This window comes from Trachinotus anak, unplaced genomic scaffold, assembly GCF_046630095.1.
Source record: "Trachinotus anak isolate AG129_WGS33_773 ecotype Australia unplaced genomic scaffold, CSIRO_AGI_Tana_v1 ptg000005l, whole genome shotgun sequence".
NCBI classification, from domain to species: domain Eukaryota; kingdom Metazoa; phylum Chordata; class Actinopteri; order Carangiformes; family Carangidae; genus Trachinotus; species Trachinotus anak.
Genome location: NW_027273856.1, coordinates 2002842 through 2023824, shown reverse-complemented (window position 1 = coordinate 2023824; position 20983 = coordinate 2002842). Strand labels below are relative to the sequence as shown.

At 40.7% G+C, this 20983-nt stretch overlaps 1 protein-coding gene across 1 annotated transcript in view; it reads left to right on the top strand.

Annotated features, from left to right (window-relative positions):
• Positions 1-20983, top strand: part of LOC139621303 (collagen alpha-1(XXV) chain) — a 142694-nt gene that overhangs the window by 90989 nt on the left and 30722 nt on the right. The window contains exons 5-12 of the mRNA XM_071477651.1: positions 1439-1465; positions 3683-3709; positions 9286-9345; positions 10315-10386; positions 11060-11176; positions 12355-12390; positions 17650-17676; positions 19236-19280. Of these exons, the coding sequence (XP_071333752.1) occupies positions 1439-1465; positions 3683-3709; positions 9286-9345; positions 10315-10386; positions 11060-11176; positions 12355-12390; positions 17650-17676; positions 19236-19280 (411 nt within the window). The remainder of the gene's footprint in view (positions 1-1438; positions 1466-3682; positions 3710-9285; positions 9346-10314; positions 10387-11059; positions 11177-12354; positions 12391-17649; positions 17677-19235; positions 19281-20983) is intronic.

Here is a 20983-nt window from a genome sequence, read left to right as displayed (position 1 = left end):
GCAGTGTGTTAGATATTGGCTGAGGAAAACTGCTGGACTACCTCTGAAGCATTTCACTTTCAGACCGTACTATTATGTGCCAATGCAGGGGAAGCCTGTCTGTGTCTGCTAGCCTGCTATTCTGGGTCACTGGCCCATAAACTCACAGGAACGGCATCCAAACATGGGTTTTAGACTAATGTCATCAATCTATGGATTAATGTCAATGTACTTTTCTCTGGGTCCAATATCTCTGGAAACAAACCAATGTGATCCTGGAAAAGTAATCGCTGCACAGCTATAGTACAGTTATACTGGTGACAGCTGAACATCTCGTTCTTTATACCTGAGGACAAACATGACTTTTTTTTTTTCTGGCAGTTACAAAAGAAGTGACGAAGTTAGAGGAAGAGATTCACAGTTTCCCAAATCTTTGAAGTGAGTGTAAATCTGGTCTCAAATTCAAATTTTCATTATGACCAGAAAAAACAAGTCGTTTCTCGCAAATGTGCTCGACAGACAGTCTTTCATGAGAAATGCAGATTAGCATTGGCACAATAGTCTTTCTCAGTTTCTCCAGGGGCTCATGAACACTGCTGCAAAGCGGGTGGTCAGTTAGTCACTCCGCTGACACCGATCTAATACTGATTTTTCCAAAGATAGCTTTTTCCAAAAGTCCAACCTCAGAGGAAGAGAGTGAGCCCAACAGACTGAACTTCATCCTTCAATTTCAATGTGAAAAAATATAAAATAAAATTATTTTTGAACGCAAGCTCATTAGGCTCAGGCGTACAGATGCACATGTCTTCATCAAATCCTGCGCTTCACCCATGATCTTCTGCGCAGCCCACCCAGGAGCCCCTGTCTGCTGATTGACAGACATTGGATGCAAAGTTGCCTCACAAAAACTGCTGCATTAAAAGAAAAAAAAAAAGCGTTCCTCTTGATCGGGGCACTTTTTTTTTTTTTTTTTTTTTTTTTTTTTTACAATGTGCTTTCCAATGCTTGGTTGGAGATTGCTGGATTTGATCCTCTGAGTAAACATGGACTTGATTTGGGCCCGTTTTTGGTTTTAATTGTATGTTTATCTAAGCCCTGCTGTCTACAATGCATTAGGTACCAGTTCCCAGTCTGTGACAGGTCATTTTAATCAAACGATGAAAGTGATGTCAAAAAAGTACACAATGTTGGTTTCATCAAAACTCAATTTGTTAATCTTGTGATTTCAGCAGTTCCCTCAAAGTTCAAGTTGTTCATGTCTTGTTTAGCAGCTCTGTTTGTTTCTTGGCTAACATGATTCGTCACTCTGGTTTTTCACAGTTGGAGGATTCTTTCTAACCAAAGTGTGCCATGGCAGCAGAATGATTACAACTGACATGAACCATAGTTTGTCTTTTTTTTTTTTTTTTTTTGTTATTTATGCGTTAAAGTTTGAACTATCCCTTTTCTCTCTTTGTAGGGTCCTCCAGGTCCGAAGGGTGAAAAGGTGAGTAATTTTATATTCTGGTTGATATCGTCATGTACTCATGTATTTTATTCGGATGCTTGAAGAAAGGAAAGTTCAGGAAATGTGCTTATTTGCTTACTTGGAGAAAGAGTTATTCAAAAGATTGATGCCACTTCCATGTGTATGCTGAACTAGAGCCAGTCTTTGTGCTAGCTTAGTTTAGCACAAAGGTAGGTTCCAGATTCCAGTCTTTTTGCAAAGCTAACCAGGTGCTGGTCCCAGCCTCAGATTTACTGTACCTACATGTAGACAGACTGTACAGTGGTGTCAATCTTCTCATGTAGCTCTTGGCACAAATGTGAGTATTCTCATTTCCCAAACTATTAAACAATTTCTTTAAGAGTCATTTGAAATTCAGTCTTTAATATCCAGCCCCTCATATATTTTCACAGGTCAAGATAATAAAGTCTTAGTTTTTGCTTTCCTCCCACTTAATTTGTCCACAAAGAGTTTCATCTTGCATGTCCTGCTATAATTCACACTCAAGTCATCCTGACCTCAAGTCTCACAGTCTGAATATTTAAATTCTCCTGTCGTTCACAAATCCACAGCACAGAACATTAATGACCGAAAGCCAGAGCCCGAGTTGAAGCCCTCAAATGCCTCACTGAGCATTCCTCCATAAAACACAGTGAAGCATGCAAAACAACCGCACTGTCTCTTTATGAGTCTGCAGGATTTGGGGACAAATGTGTGACCGTGGCTTTGCTATGAAAGACTGCAAACCTGAGATACCTTTAATTCACACCAAAGTTGATAAAGTCCAAGGTTTCAGGTTAATGGAAAGAAGTGGCTGTTAGATTTGAAAGTGCATACTTCTGAAATGCTACCGGGGAAGATCAAGGCCTGTTACAACCTAGTAATGAATCAATTTAAGTATTTAGTCACATTTTGTGTGGAGTAAGCAACAACTTGGGCAATAACTCATTATATTTAAAGGATTATTCAACTATAAAAAAACAAGAAATAAGATGAAATGGCGTGAGATAGCAAACCAGAGCCACACTTAAACACGGAGAAACAGATGATCACAGCTGTCATCTTTGTAAAGCTGCACTCTCTGGTAACTGATGATTTCTAGTAATGTGGGATGTGGAATGACGCCGCTGACAAACGTTGTGAATCAACATATATATATATATATATATATATATATATATATATATATATATATATATATATATATTTTTTTTTTTTTTTTTTTAGTGTCCTATAAAGCAGAAAATAGAAGTCGTAACCACGACTTACAAAACCAGATTAAAATGAATGTCAAGCGTCCGTTATGATCCAGTTCTCCTGATTAGATGCATGTTCATGCCTCTCATGTGAACCACTTCATCTGCAGCTTAATGAAATGAAAAACAACTGTGTTCATTCCTTCCCACCCAAGACGAATAAAGCATGCATCAGCATGGCCGTTTGCAACTGTTTTCCCGTTAAATCTGGTGCTGGAGCGACTGCTCGAGGAAAAATTACAAAAATTCCAAGAGCTGTTTTATTGGAAATTGCTCAGGCATTACATTGACATTTGTTTGAGCAAATTTCCCATCCATGTGTGATAAGTTCGGCTCATTTTACTGCTGTGGCTAAATTGAAACTCAGCCAACAGGAGAGCTGAGCGCATCAGATCAGAGGGTTTAAGGATGTTCAGTTATCCGGTTCTAGACAGATTAAGGTCCAGCATTCGGTCTTCCTTCACTTACTTCAAACAAAAGTCTACTTCTGGTTTGGTTTCACTCTAATGTGATAAACCCACAGTCTTCACCATGCAGGTTGAGACGAACCAAACGTTTTCTACTTCAGGAACAGGCTCCATCCGCAGAGATCTACCCTCAGAAAAGGCAGGAAGCCAAAGATCTCTGGGGCATAAAATCTGGCCTGGCAATGCAGTCCGCCCACAGTCAGCCCCCCTCACCAAAACCCACCAAACCTCACACCACTGCTCTCTCTCTCTTTCTTTCATACTCAATTCATGTCAGTCCCTGTTATCGTAAGTGATTTTACTGTCAACCACAATGAATAGCTGAGGGTTCCTGTATTATTTTTCTTTATCAATGTGTTCTGAATTATGCCTCAGTGATTTCGGTGTGAGCCTCCGTTTATTATTGGCACTGTACTCCTGTGTGTGTATGTGTGTGTGTGTGTGTGTGTTCGACCCTTGCATTTCAAGAAATTCTTTTTTCTTGCCTTCCGCAGGGGGATCAAGGCGACCAGGGACCACGGGTATGCGGTTTACTCCAATTTCTTGTGATTAGCTGACGAATGTGACTGTGTGTGTCTCCCCCAGCAGAATTGTGGGCAAAAGGTTTGAGATGCATGAAATTCCTGGGATAGTGTTCTTCCCATCTGGCCAAATACAACAAGCATTTCAGCACTGCTTATTTCTACAACAAGAATGGGCAGGCAAACGTGCAAGATACCTTGGACGGCACGCAGTGGTCTACTGTTCAATATGCAAAGACCTTTTTTTTATTTTGCCTTTCTTTCTTCAAATTGAGCAGCTTCTGCACACCAGTAGAATAAAGCTGCTCAATCTCAACTACAATCAAAAGCCAACAAGCTCCGTCTCTATAATTACTCGTGATTCACTTCACTCCTCAACGTGACATGGCGTATTCAGAGCTTTAATCATTTCCAGCTCTGTAGTTTGACATTTCTATCAAAGTGCAGCTTCTAAATGATGATAATGTGAGTGCTTTTTCGTGCTCGACAGACTCTGAAATTAATTACTCTATCTCCATCTAACAGCAAGCCTAGCCCTCATTTTTCTCAAATACTGTTTAAAAAATGAACTTTCTTTGCAAATACAGGCTATGACTGCACAGGTTTGTTTAAACTAGATTGCATTAACCAGGTCACATGTGCACAGGCATAAACAGACTTTTCACTTCCTCTGCCTCTGCTGTAGCAGATCGTATGGAGTCAAAGTCGCTTTGAATGCCTGTAATTGATTTCCATGAGGGCAGAGAGCATGCAGAGGTTAGAGCACAAGGACAGGACAACACAACAACACAGAGGTCTGTCTTGTCAACAGAATGCCAGCCATCTTCCAAGTGGATCTGATCCCAATTCAGTCCTGGCGCCCACCCGGACGTTAGCAGTTTGTCGATTAACTTTGTCAGTTCTCCTCTGGGCAAGTTCTGTGTATCAAAGCACCACGTTTCTTATGATTTGGAAGTCAATACAAACGACCTTCCCAGTGAAATTTGATTAGTGGTCTTAGAGTGATATGTCTAATGTTACAAATGCACCCTCCTCGAATGGCAGCCATGTTCACAGAGATTGTGGATCTCTGAGTGGTTTCACACTTTCACAAGATCTGCAAACACATTTCCAGCTTTGTGATAACCTTAGTTAATTTTTAATGACATAAAAAGGATTGGATAATCGTTGTAGTTGCAAGAACTGATCTGCTGCAAACAGACAGAAAGGAAATATCTTTGTTCTCTTCTTGAATGGACTATAGTAAACGCTCCCCTTTTGGATACAATTTCTTGGGTTGTGTCCGTAATTTGTAGCCTTTTAACCTCGGAAATGGAGTCATCTGTCTCTATCAGTTAAATGATTTATACTTTGGAAACAGCAGCGTGGCTGACAGAGTTGTAACAGGGGCCAGCCAGGTCCTATTTGTCTTGCAGAGTAAATAAATAAACTGTCCACTTCAAGATAGCATTTCATTAATTTCCAATTACAGCAAAATTGTCCACTAATCGGTACAAATTAACACACAGTCACAGTTACATATGAAGGAGTGCAGAGGCATAAAAGCATTTGAGGTCACCACCAAATCACATTACCTCCCCAGAATGGCATATTGACTTTGCACATTAGATTAGCAGGTAAATGTAGTGGAACAGTATTAGAAAGATTTCCTTAATAAACGAAGGCATAACAGGACAAGTGCTGCGTGACCTTGACTCTATCTATCTGGCTGGAAATGAAGCTCATTTCATGCCCAGTACTGACTATGTGCAGAGAGCTGATTAAACCCATATGGAAGAACATGTAAACAAGAGAGTATGTCAAGAACATGTCCTCTACGCATCACAGTCTGCCAGATTACATCAAATCTAAACAAATTCAAATTTAGAATAATTTAAAAGGCAGACTATTTGTGTTTGCATGTGTGTTTCAAGGGGTCAAGTCTCAACCTCTGTGGCCAAAGATGTGTAAGAGTGCAGGAATCACCAAATGGCTGCAGAATTTCCTCACAGACGCCCACTTCCTCTGCCTGTTCCCCACATGTCAGGGTCAGCCATTTGTCGACCCTGAGGGTCAGTGGCCACATCCAAACGTCAAAGGTTAACCAAGCAACAAATAATAAATTGCCCAGTTTTGACAAACAAATGTGTGGCCACCTTTCGAGGTCCACTGGTGGGATATGATTAACAGGAGTTTACTGGCTACGTGCATCAGCAAGAAAGGTGTGTGGTCTTTTTGAGGGATGGCACTAGTTCCAGCTGTCAAACAAAGGTTGGTGAATTCCTGGGTCAGTTACAGGAAACATTCCTGAGATTTCACAGAAAAAATCTGCCCTTGTTTGTCCAGTGCTTTATTTCTCACATCTTGGGATTTGACCAATTTGCCCAATGTCCTTCCAAAATAAAGAGTGTGGTTATGTAATTTCCAGCATTTGACTTTTCAGTCATGAAGAGAGAAGTGTTTTACAGTGTACTGTTTGCACATGAAATCAGAAGCCTTAATGAATTTCACTTGTGATAAATTTGATGTTTCAGACTGATGCCAAATCTGAGGCTTCAAATGAATTTATTACTACTCCTAAATGTATTCAACACATCTGTAAGCAGAGTTGGAAATCCACACCCATATATAGATATTCAGAAAATGCCACAGCCTCTAGTTGCTCAGGATGCTTTGTGTGTTTGGTGTGGTCAGGGAGATGCTGGTTCAGGGCCAATGTCCTATAACGACTGTTGCTGATTGTCCTCATATCTGGCTTTTTGTTTACTACAGTTTCAGTCATCTTGCTGCAGGCAAATACACAGCAATAGAGCTCATCACCAAATAACCGACATCCGTTTTGGAAGAGAAAAGCAAAACAAAGCAATCTGTGAATGGTTAAGATTCTCTGTCATCCGCCATGTCAGTATCATTCTCATACATAGACATCAGCACAGAGGCAATGCAGGGTGAGCACTAACCCACACCTAGTCCAGCTTCTCTCCTCTTTCTCTCATCTCCTGCAGACAAAGCTCAAACCACTGGGTTTTTGTTCAGATAGTCATTGAGGTTTTTTTTCGTTTTGTTTTTTTTTCCCGCCCACATTTCAAACACACATAGGTCAGCAAGCTTGTCAACATGCTGTCAACCTGGCCGCAGCTTCTCTCCAGTCCCCTCCCAGCAAATGTATCAAAATGTTCATAAAAGCAAGCATGTAACAACCCAGACAGCTGTGTGCCAGCCTGCGGATGCACCACGCTACATTGTCATGCCATGGCTCTTTGTATTGTCCGGTCCCCTCAGACCACAATCCAGATCTTGGTTTTTCTTTTTTGTCCTCAACATGTTTGAGGTCATAAATAACTTGAGAAATATTTGCGCTTCAATCCCAGTTACATACAGAATGGCTATTGTCTGCAGTGTAAGAGTATCCATTGCACTGTTCTGCAGCGGGGCTGAATTCAATCAGCCTGTCTTGAAAGCCATGTTCTTAATGAGCCATGCTTTTTGAATCATCTGTGGAAAACCAGAGGGATGGCACCAAATCCATGTTTGGATAGGCCAGATTTTATCTTAAGCTTCAATATAGAGGAAGATTGATCTCTTACAGGGCATGTTTATGTCAGTGTGCCAGTCTTTTGAGAAGAGCTTTCATCAGCCCGTTCAGGTTGGTTATTTACAGTGGAGAAAAACCTGCAGCACATAGCGGACATGAAATTATGCCACCACTGTACATCCTACATGGTGCAATTTTGCCTGTTCTTCATCTAAGTCCCGTCCCCTTTAGTTACTGTTTTTCACATAGTTTATAATGATACCGCCTCAAAGTTTACGTCTTAAAAGTTTGTGTAACAATGGGGCTTGATTTCATACAATAGTAAACAAAATATTCAGATTCCTAGCCAGCAACTGTTGATTTTACCATCTGAAATGACAAATTTCCCTCATTCTATTCTCTACTTTATTATCTCATGCTAGCTAGCTAATTAAGCAAACAGTAGCTCCAAGAGTAGGTTTCCATTGTGTCTCATTTTAAAACGAGAATCTTGTAAAGGAGGTCTTTGCCACCAACTGGCAATTTTTTGGAAGACATGTTAATAGCTGTATTGCTATTGTACTGCAGTTTAGAGCTTGTTCTTCTATGTTTTCTTGGTATGATAAATAAAACTGTAAGTTAAGGCTGTTATTCCATTCTTAGCTTAAGTACTTGTTCGTATTTTCAAACCATATGCTTTTAATTTTAACCTTAGAGGGGAAAAGGCTTTTAGGATGGGGTCGGACTTATGTGTTTGGCAAATGTAACACTATCTCGGGAAAGGTTGGCTGAAGTTGCTGGAGCATAAATGTCCCCAAATCAAATACAGAGCAGGACAGAGCTGCTAACATTACCCTAAACTCTGATAGCATCCAGAACCAGCTTCCACCCAGTGAGGAAATGCTAGACAGTGGGTGTGCTAGTTGTGAACATTGTTTTTGTGAATATAACCTGTAAATGTAGTTGGTTAATGATGTGCACCTTGACTTTGGAAGTATAGCTTAGTTATGACTGTACATGTTAAGCTAGTTAGCTAATGATTGTGGCATAAATTAGAGTGGACAAACACAACCTATAAACCAGTTTTGCTATTTTTGGTTTGGGAAAAAAAGACACCGACACGCACTCTGCTTGGCCTTGACAGACCTTTCCAAAACTTGAAAGACCTCCTGAGCTTATTTACAGCTGCTAAACTATGACTGGACAATGGCTGTTCGGGGTAGGGATATACCAAACAATCAATTCATGTTTCAGTGGACATTTATATGGCATTGTGACCGTAAAAGTCCTGTCAATAAGGCCACAACCATGCAAGAAAGTGCAATAAAATAAAAATGTATATGTAGACGTATGGAGAATATCCCCAAAAAAAGAATAAAACTTAATGGGGTGCATTCATTTGAGAATAACTTTCAAAACCATGTTTAGCTAATGATATGTCAATGTTTCTGGGCTGAGATCAAAGCTAATATTCAACTATAAACCACTGTCTCCTCATAACAAGCAGAAGACCCGATGCTTTCTTCTTTAATTCAGTTTTCATGAGCGGCTCACATCTGTCATGAAGATTGTTGACAGGGGAATTGGATTTGATTGAATTTCCAGTGAACATTTCAATCCTGTGATGTCCCCAAAACTCCATGAACAATACCACTCCTCAATTTACCAGCATATTGTAGCACAGAGTCTATTCCTCAATAACCATCTCAACGGATGTTCTCTCTGTGTATTTGAAAGTAAACAACAGGAAATAGTTACTTAGCTATGACACTGTAACATACTCACTACACCAGATGGCCCCGCTGCCATTGTTTCATGGCGGAACGAAAACATGGACTTGTTTAAGTGGTGAATTTTTTAAATAAAATACTGGTTGTGTTTATGTCTAAATCAAAATGTCTGGTCCTCAAAACTAATTGTTTGACAATTACATTTTATGTGAAATCCCACATCTTAATTGACAAATTGGTAGCAATATTTATAAGCAGGATGCTCATCTTCTTCCTCCTTTATCTGTTTTTGTTCACCCAGTGTTTGAATGTCATGCGTGTGTTGTGCCATGTTCTGCTGTTTGTCCCTTTAGGGATTGCCTGGTCTCCCTACGCTGGCTGCTTTGCACAGCAATCAGATCCTGACTGTCAAGGTTTGTCGGTGGTGGTGCTGCCTAGCTGCTTAGTCCGACCCCTCCGCAGTACACACTGGGAGTAAATGAATCACTGTCGGCTGCTTTTCCTCAAAGCCCGATGATAGAGTAGACACAGGAAAAAACCCATCTAATTAATCACAGCCAGTCAATCGTTACCCCCATCCACAATGCCACTACCAGTCTTTCACTCAACAGATTTCTGTTCCATGCTACATGCCAGGTCTACCATTGAAAGCAAAGGTGGCCTTTTAAAGCCCAGTAATATGTAGCGGACTGGAACAAGAGTAAGCATCCAGAAACCAAGACATGGTCTGGCTTGTGTCCATTGATGCTAAAATGAATGGAAGGAACTCTAAGAGGAATACTCGATGAACCAAAGTGGCAAAATGTTTTTTTTAAAGCTCATGCCCATGGTTCACCACAAATCCCTAAATCCACCAATTTGGCCTTCAGGACTGTTTCAGCGATGGATGAAGCCACTTAAACCAATGGACACTAGCAGAATAATGCAGGCATTGAAAGGCACAAGGTTAGATATCAACCTCAGCTCAGAGGGTCATCCAGGCTGGTGTCAGTGCGTGCAGCTCCCGGGGTCTGATTTCGCAGCAGGCACGATGATGATGATGATGACAGCGCTTTCACAGAGGAGCAGAAATTCCCATTTTTTCCGGGGACTGCGAGGCCGCCATGGCGCCCTCGCACCCCTGAGGTGGTAATTATGGTCCCTGGCTCCAAAAAATAAGCCCAGACTTCCGAAGCAAACCACCTCCATGCTGGAAAAGTGTGGATTTCTCCCACCATGTGTGAAGGCGCTGGACCGGGGTTCATGAACACAGGCCTTTCTAACAAAATCTGTTTCTCTTTGCATTTGCCTTCCTCCTCCTTCTTCTTCTTCTGGGACCTCATCCTTCTTCAACCTACTCTCACCTCTGACCTACGACCTCTTGACCTCACACACCTGCTCAGATGGTCTTCCCTAAGATCAATCATGGCTTTCTTTCCGCTGATCAGCAGCTCATAAAGCGGCGGCTCATTAAGGTAGTGGCTGTGTCCTCACTCGTCTCCCTGTCCACTGTGCCAAATCTCACCGAATCACTTCTCTCTGGCCATTCTGCAGTTTGCATGCAAGCCTTCAGACAGACCTGCCACATGCACTCTTATAGTCTTTCTGTTATTGTTGAAGGGAAAATGGAAGTTTCTTTTTTTGAAAATAAGGTTTTATTAATGTAAAATGAATCACTGTCCTGGCACTACTTAAAGCATTTTCCCTGCAAGTTAGATTGTTGAATATTTTCTCAGAATTTCTTATAATCCACTATAATAATGGACCACACATTTTCAGTATATTCTTGTCCTGATTATTGTAGCTCTGCACTGACAAATGTGATTTTTTCTTTTTCCAGTTCCTAATGCACAAGCCCCATTCGACTCGTGAGGTCCATTTAGGAATGCATGCATTTTAATGGATTAATATTTCTGCTATAAATCAGAACAATTATAGCTCCATCCTTATTGTCATATGCTAACTTTAGCTATAAGATCCAAAGTGCAAACTCTCCTCCATGTTTTGACTGGAGGCGGCCCATAGCCACCCACCAGATCATTTCACTACTCTCTTCTTCATTATCATTTAACTGCCGTGGCTCCAGTCTCAGTGGGTCCAATAATATCACACCATAATGATGTTGAAATGTGTCATTTTGCCACACAGGGAGATCAGGGGCAAGCAGGACCACCTGGGCCTCCAGGGCCACCAGGTCCTCCTGGGCCAAGAGGGCCTCCAGGGGATACAGGCAAAGATGGGCCTAGAGGTGTACCTGGCCTCCCAGTGAGTATTGATCTTAACCTGACATGTGGAGATTATGTTAAACTGAAGGTTTTCTTTTGCACTTGTATGTTATTAAAACGGAAATGGATAGGCAAAATTCTTTGGATTTCTCCTTTAAAAAAATACTCCATTGTTTCCAAACAAGTTAAACTCTTTTTGCACTCATATTCAGTATGGCTTTGACTCAGAGCCGGAAGGGTTTACCCCCCTAAAATCTGTCTAATGAAGACGTGACAAGCTACGTTGCAGTTCATTGCCCTAATGTCTTTAGCTAAACATGAATGTACTCCGCAAGAAAATGCTTTACTGTATGGATTTACGTTTACTTGGTTGGTTTTCATTATAAAGTAATATTTTCCATGTCTTTAAGCCTGTCGTTGGCATCACACTAATTTATGTGAACTCTGCCTGTGAGAGAAAGAAGAAACAGAAAAGGCCTGTCAATTATGTTCAGCCATAAAACCTTCCCGAGGGCTCCAGCTGATCTTTATTGACTTGGCAGAGTTCACAGTGGGAGTGCAAAAATATTAAGTGTTGTTTATCTGCTTCTTCCCAACTTTTTGATGATTATTGTTTTCAGTTCTTCCACTTGCAGTTGCAATACTTGTTTTTCCAAGAAATTTAACTTCTCTTGGTGTGGCGCTGTATTTCTCTTATGATTTATTTCTGCTGCCATGAAATACTCAGAAGGAGGGTGGCAAAAATTGTCTTGTAAATGTCACCAAGAGGCAAAAAAGGAATAATGTACGAGTAGAATTTTGGCATAGCAATCTGGACATGGCATATGTCTCATATCTACCTCAAGACCTGTAGGAATATCCAACATCCAAGAGCCAGGTCTGAACCAAAAGCAGAGACCAGAACACCGTTTTTGGACAGAGACAGTGGAGGGTGCAGGTGGCACAGCATGATAAATGCCTCCCAGCCAACTTGCTATATGAGCAGAACAATACTGAGCTCTACTTGGCAACCTGGCCTCTCTGCACCATAGTGACTGTTGAACACTGAAAGAAATGGGGAATTCAACCATAATGTGGAAAGTATTGTGTTTTTAACCAGACAATTGGACTTGTTTTGCTCTGAACACTGTTTATGATCATTTTAAAATTCCATGCGTGCTCTCAGCTTCTCAAATCCCACTGCTCTTACATTAACTGAGTGCTTTAAATTTCCTATAGGGCGATCCAGGGCAGCCTGGAGAAATAGGACCCATGGTAAGCACAAACTTTTCCTTTTGGTATCACATTTTCTTTATGATCTGTGGCTCACCTTGGATTCTAGTGAGCAATTTAGCATCTCTGAATTGTTTGAAATGCAGGCTTTAGATGGTCACAGTTAGCTTGAACTCATGTCATACATGTGTTTTTTTTTATTATTATTTTTATACACAGCAGTCATGTAGGGATGCTGCCACTTGGGATATTTTTAAATGCACCTTTTATGAATGAGAAATTCAAATGGTTTCTGGTTACTATGGTGAATATTAATGACACATTTTATGATACCAACCAAAAAATGTATGCTGTCTCTCACAAAACCCCTTATACAGTAGGGACAAGCTGTTCCAGTTAACAGCAACTGGATACCACTTGTGGTCTTCAGCAAATAAAGCATGTGATTAAAGTTTCCTCATAAAAGCTACATTGAATAGGTCAAGCCAAATTCCAGAGAAAGCAAGGTCTTTGGTGATGTCAGTTCTCACAAGTGCAGGGGAGGGTAAGTGAAGCTGACAGAGGAGGTGTTATCAAGCGCTTTCATCTCTGATTCCATCTCCACAGACCTTTTCCACAGTGTGGAAAAATTTGGTGCAATGGAAAGAAATGGACAGAGAAAGTAAAGGATTGGTTTAAAAAAAAAAAAGAAAGACACATTAGCTGGAGAGTAGGAGTTTAAAGCTAAGCTGCTAATCATTTTCAGGTCAGTTAACGTGCTTATGTTGCCGAAATTTTCAGCTTTTGTTGGATTTAATTATATGTTTTACCCATCAATGCACTAATGGCATTAATGCATGTCAAGATTTGCAATTGATGGTTGCAGGTGTGCTCCCATAAGTCTCCAGTGCTTACACAACTTCTCATGGCAAAAACGAATAGTGAATCCCACTCAAAATGAGCTCAAGAGTCTTATATAAAAGAAATACAGGGTGCTCATTGTAATTCTTGAAAGAAGGCATACTATTTCACAAGTATATACACAGCATGACACTAATGTACTTTTAACAAGGAATAATGTCAACATTTGGAAATCAATCCCCTCGGCCCCCTGTAAAGCAGTATTAGATGAGCATATCACAGAGGCTGTAAAAAAGATGTGACGTGGCCACTCAAACAGTGGAGTTGCTGTTTCCGAGCTTCTGTTTCCAGCCAGCAGCAGTTTGTTTGCTGCCTCTTGGAAATAAATAAAAGCAAAGATAAGATAATGGAATAGAGAGAAAAGTTTCTGTAATGGTAATTTGCAAATCTCCATAGAGAGAATATAAAGAAGTTCTCCATCCAGAAGCACAACACCACACCCTTGAATTGGCCTTTGAAAATCAATATGAATTAGATGTGCATAAGTGACTAGAGTGATGGGCTCCGCAAGCTGTACAAGCTGTGATCGGCACTTTCAGTTTTGCACAAGTGAGCTCAAGGCAGGGATTGTGAAGTTGCTCCTTAACTCAACTTATTCTTCTTTTATGGTGCTCTAGGAGCTAGCGCCCACTTGACACAGCGCAGCGTTTTTGATGTAGATGCTATTGTTAAAGAGGCAAAAGTAGATTCCAGAGTTTTCCAACAGCCTTCCAGGACATATGGTGCTGGTTAGAAGGATTAAACTCTTGCGGAGCAACAAGGAGGAGGGGGGGAGGTGGGAAGAAGAAGAAAAAGAAAATATTTTCAGGACTTAATTCAAAATCATCAGTGCCATAAGGTGTCTCTGGGGTAAATTAAGGGGGTCTTCAGCTCTCGAAAGGTGGCTTGCAGCCTTGCACAAAGTTTTCATTTGGAACTTGATTTTGCTTCAAAAAGACTAAATATGGAGGACCAGTGATGTATTGTATGGAGTCTTCCATCCATAACTGAAAAAACCCCTTCCAGCTGTTTTACGCTGCTCCAAAAGCAGTTTCAGTTATACTGCTGAAGTTCACCGATCCACTTTTACATCCTATTCATTCCATAACTACCCACAATGCACCAGTCACTCACCTTAGATATTTTTTAAAATGCACAACAGGCATGCATGTAGGGATCTAATTTTCTTAATGTGCCTGTATAATGAGGACATACCTATAATATTTTGGTGTCGTTGACAAAGTTTTTCCTTTAATGTGAAGCCAGACATGAGGAGCAAAGATGTGAGTAAATGGTTTAGGACATGCTCCGTGGTCTCCAACAATGTTGTGGCAAAAGTTGACATCAATGAGAAAAAGCATTTTTGTGTGGAGCAAATCTGTGTTTTCTTAAAGGGTTTTTTTTTTTTTTTTTTTTTACAGCCTGGCTCTTATAGTCATAGTTGTGGTAGTATGCTGTACCTATAGGCAGGGCTGTAACCATGCTTTTAATAGTGTGGTCATTAGGTCATGTTTATTGCCAAGGAAGTACAGATGGAAAATAGCTTGTGGCTCATGCAAAGCCTTTTTCAAGTCAATAGCAAAAATGTTTAATCAGTTAATCTACTGATAAATTAATAGAAGTGTAGGCCGTTTTTTCTGGCAAATCTTCCATCCATTCTCTGATGTCTGTTTCTCCATTGTGAGGAAAACATTCAGTCCGAATTATAAAATATTATATTTATGCGGAATATGTGTGTAAATATACAACTTCCATTAAACCAAGGCCAAGACCTCAGAGTCCCTAATGGTAACTATGACCTGCTTATACATGAGCATAATATTTTACACACCTCTGTCTTTGTAGATAAAATGGACAAAAGCATTGCACTGGAAAATTGTGTCCAATGAGCAGCAAAGACATATACACTTTTCAAAAGTCTTGACCAGCACATGAATTGCAGTAATGTGATGGTACAAACGAAGGCGAAGGCATCACAAATGTCTTTTGCATTTGCTACTTAGCTGAGCCTTTAGGTTGGTTGGGTGGTCCACATTATGTGCCGTATTCTTGCTAGCTCCACTGTTGTTAACAGTTTGAAAAGCAGTAAAGCTAGTGTGATTGAAAGGTCTTACAAAATCAAAAGTCACGTACAAAGTTTAAATAAAGCACACATTGTCCGCAATCTCTGCAATAATGGTGGCGAGCACAGTGTTATGCTAACCTGCAGCAGCATTAGCCAACATTAAGACAATAAGACTGTCAAAAAAATAATTTTCCTTGAGAGCTGAAGGCACCATAATTAAATGCAAATAACAGCATAATATTGTAAAGCCTTTTTCAAAGATGTAAGTGAAACAGGAGCTTGGAACAGAAGCTGCCAATGTGTACCCCAAAGCGCCAACATGTAGCTTTTCTGTGCTTTGATCAGCCCAAATATTTTTCCTGTAAATGCTGAGCAAGAATTGCACACTCTGGAAGTTCTGCAAGTGGCTTAGGGTTCAACTACCAGACTGAGTGTGGGAATTGACCTGGCAGGCGCCCCATTGTTTGTCATTTCCAAGTCATGAATGAAAGCACCAAACATTCAGTGCTTTGTATTTGTGCTTGGATGCTTGACATCAATAGATGCCCCTGACATTGCACATTTATGTATTCCTACCTTTTATGAATGTTAAATGAGGGAGCAAAGGTGCAATATGGTGAGCATGTGTTGTCATGAACACTTTTAGCTGAAATAATCTTTTTTTTTTTTCTTTTTTTTTGAAAGTGTCCTCAATTTTAATTTTCTAGCAATGTCAGGACCAAAAATGAGAACAAAAGAAGGAGGACCAAGACTTCCTCAAGGGCTCTTGACTCTCTGAAAAATCTCCTTTTCAGCCAGTAGCCCCTGAGTGCTCTCAGATGTAGCCAAGCTAATTAGCGCTCAGGCGAGTGGCACATGCTCTCACATACCTAGTGGGTCATAAAGATGTTTACCAAACCCAACTGAGGATAGCTAACAAAGGCTTTTAAAGGAAAGCGGGAGGAAAACCTTTTTCTTGGTTGGCTGGGATAATGAAAGTTGTTCATTGAGGTTTTTGTTAAAAGTGCAGATGGAATGCACCATAAATGAGCTGCAACTGTGTGGGCTGTTTCTGTAAATGTGAGAACTTGTTGCTGCAGCATTTTCACAAGCTAGTTTTGTTTAAAAAAAAAAAAAAAGGAAACTAAGAATGGGAAAGTTTTGAGCTTCAGTCACTTGGTGATGGCCTTGTCTCGTTAACAGAAACTGAGCAAGATATGGAAAGCTTGAACAAACGGTTTATTCTCTGAAAATTGGTCATCATTATGGGCCTTTTAGCTGAGCCAAGCATCCACTGGAGCTTTGGACACCAGGCATATGTTGGCTGCCACCAAGCTCCACTTCTTCCTCACAAAAATTTGCACTGACAGTCAAACTTTTCAACCTGAGTGTGTCCTTGTTGGCTACTTTTTAATACAGACACACAAAGTTTTCACACTCATCAGGAGACCAGATCTTTAGGTTTGCCAATTATACTGCATCAACAAGAATAAAGCTAGGAAAGCTGTTGTCGTAGAGGGCTGGTGTGGCAGAAGGTCTGCCTGGCCTTGACCCAACTGCACATGATGAGCCAAATGGCTCCATTTACTGAGGATCCTGAGCCGACAGTGTGAAAAAAGCTGGCCAACATGAGGTGTCATAACAGCCAAGCGTAAAGGTGTTGATGAACTGCTGTGGGTACGGCAATAGTTCAGAGTCTAGTTTTAGCCAGCATGGAAGGAACTAACATTCAGCTTGGTTTCTAATTTTATTCATAAAGCAATCCTGCTGTTTTTCAGGAGGTTCTGGTGGTGGAGGTTGAAGATGGCCTCCTAACAGCCAACCTAACAGCAGGTTTAGAGTAGAAACTGTCCCCCCAGACACATCTATCACTGACTTAAATCTCACTTAGAGATGTGGCGCCTTTTTGCCCTGTCTAACTTATTAGCTTTGTAAGCCTTTCCAACTATTGGCCCACTTAGGTAATGACCCTCTCTATGTGTTGGACTGTAGACTTAGGAAGTAGAACACTCAAACAAGGCAAGTTTTTACAGATGCTAAAATGATTAAAGAAAAAGATCAACATAAAAGATAAAGCCATAAAAGATTCTGTTATTCATGGCCTCATTAGAGATTCATGTTTATGGTGCGGCTCAATGAAAATAAGGCACAGAGTGAGTTGATTTTCATTCTTTGTCGAAGAATAAAACAAGGGATTGATTGTGATTCCGCTCTGCCTGAAGGGTGTGTGCTCACTGAATGAAATCCTACCAGAGCCCTGCCAGTCTCTCTGCTGTGACCATGTTGGCTGTGCAAATCACATTATTTCATCTGACGTGGACTCTTTTGTTCTATTTCTCCTCCATTCACTCTCTCTCTCCGTCTTTTCTCATTTATAGGGACCTGAGGGGCCACAAGGGCTGAAGGTGAGTTAAAAACATAATCTCTTGTTCCACTGGTACCTCTTACTTTTCTTTTTAATTAAATAAAATGAGGTTCCCTGATTTATCTACTGAAAAAAACACAAGAAAAATACATTATGCACTTCTATTCTTTTTTAATCCTAATTCTAACGTGAACCAACAGGGAATTTCTTAACCATTAGGAGATGTTTTGGATTTGATAGTAACTGTAGCACAAGTTGCACAAATGTCAGTCGGGACGAGTAAAGAAACAACAGGAGAGTTAAGGCTTAAACAACTTGAGGAGGGAAAGAAAAAAGAGTGACTCAGAGAGAGAGAGAGAGAGAGACAGAGAACAGAGACCCTGGAGCTAAGTGCTGTGATACAGGCAGTGGGTCCCTGGCGACGCTGATGGGAGGAACAGATGTAAACCTTATCCAGCCATCAGGTAGCTGCCAGTGTTTGTTCAGTGTAACCCAATCAGACACTTCCTGTCTGTGCTGTCATCTGTCGGCAAGGCCTCCCGTCGGTGTAGGAGGAGGGGGTGTGTGTGTGTGCGTGGAGGGGTCAACGATGACACACCGCCGTGTTAATGGCTCATAAGCCAGGCCTGAGGCTACTCAATTAGATCTGCTGCTGGTGGACTGCTGTGTTTAGCACAGAGGCACTGTCAACAGTCATTCATGTCTCATCACCTTGGTGATTCATTTGGTGTCATTACCTGATCGAAAGTAGATCGTGAATCATATATTAGAACTTATCTAAGTTGGTACAATATATGTTATGAACCTTCCCGAGTTTATATTATCCACTCTTCATTCTCCTTCATCGGCTTAGGTTTGAAGTTATATATTAGAGAAGACCCCAAATAATTAAAAATCATTGTTCTGCATTGGTTTTGTTTCACCCACCTCTGATTCATCTGTAAATGTGATCATGGTGACAGTAAATCACTTATATTATGAGGGAGCACGAGGAGCCAACACAAGCAAACCACTATGCAAGAGAGTGAGAGTTCATTGCAGCATGCTTGGTACAACCTCTGAGTTTTAATCATCTTGTTTTTATGAGCTCAAGGAGAACATGCAAACATAAGAGCTGAAGCATATATAAAGCCAGTTTAAAGCTCAACAGAATTATTCCCAACACTCATTCTTGCCCTCTGCCCACCTAGCAGATCTTAAAATATGACATGCAATGTTTTCTCTGGCCTGGTTTTGTAAGATCAGCTCACACCAGGGTGTATATGGAGAAATGGGGTAGACAGCCCAGGAGAACTTCTGTAGGCAGTTTATTCCCACATCTGTTTGTGTGCTGTGTGTTGTGTTGACCTTTTACTGAACTATAGTTTTGTTTTTGAGCTGTTTTTGTATATGATTTTCTGTTTCCTTAGGAGTGTTGTTCCATTGGGAGATGGTTTAGACCCTGAGTAGGCAGGCATAAAGACAAAATGAATTGTCACATGTGTTTATTTAAATTTTTTTATCACCATAACTCCACAGTGTCCACAGCTGTCAGTGTCTTTCCCCAGTGTCATTTTATTAGCACAGTGACACCTAAAGATCTTTGTGTTTCTTTCCCAGGGTTCACTCGGGCCTCCTGGCATCCCAGGTGTTGATGGACTGAAGGTGAGTGCATACAAACAACACAGCTGATGATCGTGGTACAAATTTCTACACCTTTCGGTTTGGCTGTGAACTAGTTGATGCAACTGGTTTTCATTAAAGAGGAGAATTTGCAAATGAAACATGATGTCTACTTTTTAACAGATGGATATATAAAAACCACTAAAAATTCATAATGCTAAACTTTTCCAGTTAAATTGAGCAGCCCTCAACATGGTATAATGCTTCCCTCACAAAACCCACAAAAGAAAAAGTTCAGAGAGCCAACTTCCACCCACACCTGAAAGTATTTTATCTTCAAAAGGTTAACCTAGAGTTTTCATTAGTCTTTTTTGGCCATATGCTGCACTTTTCATATTAGAAAAGTTCTGCCGCACATTCTGACAATTTCAAACCGCTATCCTATTTAGGAGAAATCCCCTGGGCTGCATCTTCAAGTCTTAACCACAAAGTACCGTTTGGAGCTGCCTGTGAATCTGCTCACACTCTGGGCTCATTTCTGCATTTCATTCTCAAAGCGAATAAAGGAGACACAGTGCAGGTGTTTCACAATGGGGGGAAAAATGGAAAAGCATATTTATTCCAGAACAAACGATGGTACAAGTGATGAGAACGAATGAGGAGATGATTTGAGAGGCACCATCTTTCTAATCTCAAGCACGCATTTATAAAGATATGAGCGGAGAGGCACGCACGGCCGTAATAGGAACCAGAGTAAAGAAGTTTCATTTTGAAGTGAAAGCCATACTGACTGTGGAGACAGCAAAAGCTGAAGGCCTAATTCCACACTTGTGTAAGGATTGGACTTTGCCAGCGCCCATGAAATAAAACTCCAATGCTGTGCAATGCAGTTATAAAACAGAATCTGTTCTGGTATGCAAGTGTCACTCATGCAGGAAGATGAACTCTGAAGCAGTCAAGGCTGCCCTGCCAGCAGTGGCAGGTTGACTGGCAGACATCATATTGATCTGACAGAGATATCCACTGAACGGGGAAGATCACTAATGCAAACCTTATCAGCCCCAGTTTAGGAGTTTTTAATCAGACTCCATCATCATTATGGCAATGAGTCCCATATGTGAGGTGATAGATGATACAAGATTCCAGCATTTATGAAGAGTTGCACCACCATTGTGTAGTATGGGTGGACACGGATCATACACACTGATTCCCATAATGCTTCATGCAGAATACATCATGAAGCATCAAAGAGTTTTTGGTAAAACACTCAAAAATGAAAACAATAAGAAGGGGAGGAAGAAAAATGAATGATATATATACAGTAACCCCCATAATACTGAAAAGCCCATTGACATGTATTTTAATCCAAATAATAGATTGCTTTATTTTCCATCCTGGCTACATTAATCAGAATCATCCTATTAAAGTTGTGCGTCTGGGATGAGGAATAGCCGCAACTCCTCTAAAGGGCTAATGATGTGGTAGGTTTGCAGAGGTCAGCAGGTTAATTGTTTTTGGCAGCAGATGAACTGAGGTTGGTTTCTCAGTCAGAGCTGCTGAGAACAAGGGATTCAGACTCATAGTAACAGCAAACTGGCATTCATCAGATGGATTTGGTTTGTTCAGAACCAAAGCAGAGATAATTAAGCTTTTAATCAGCTTGTTTATCCTCTCTATATTCAGTTTGTGGTTTCAATATTTTATACTTTTTTTTGGAATTTTATGGTATTTATTTAATCGTGGCT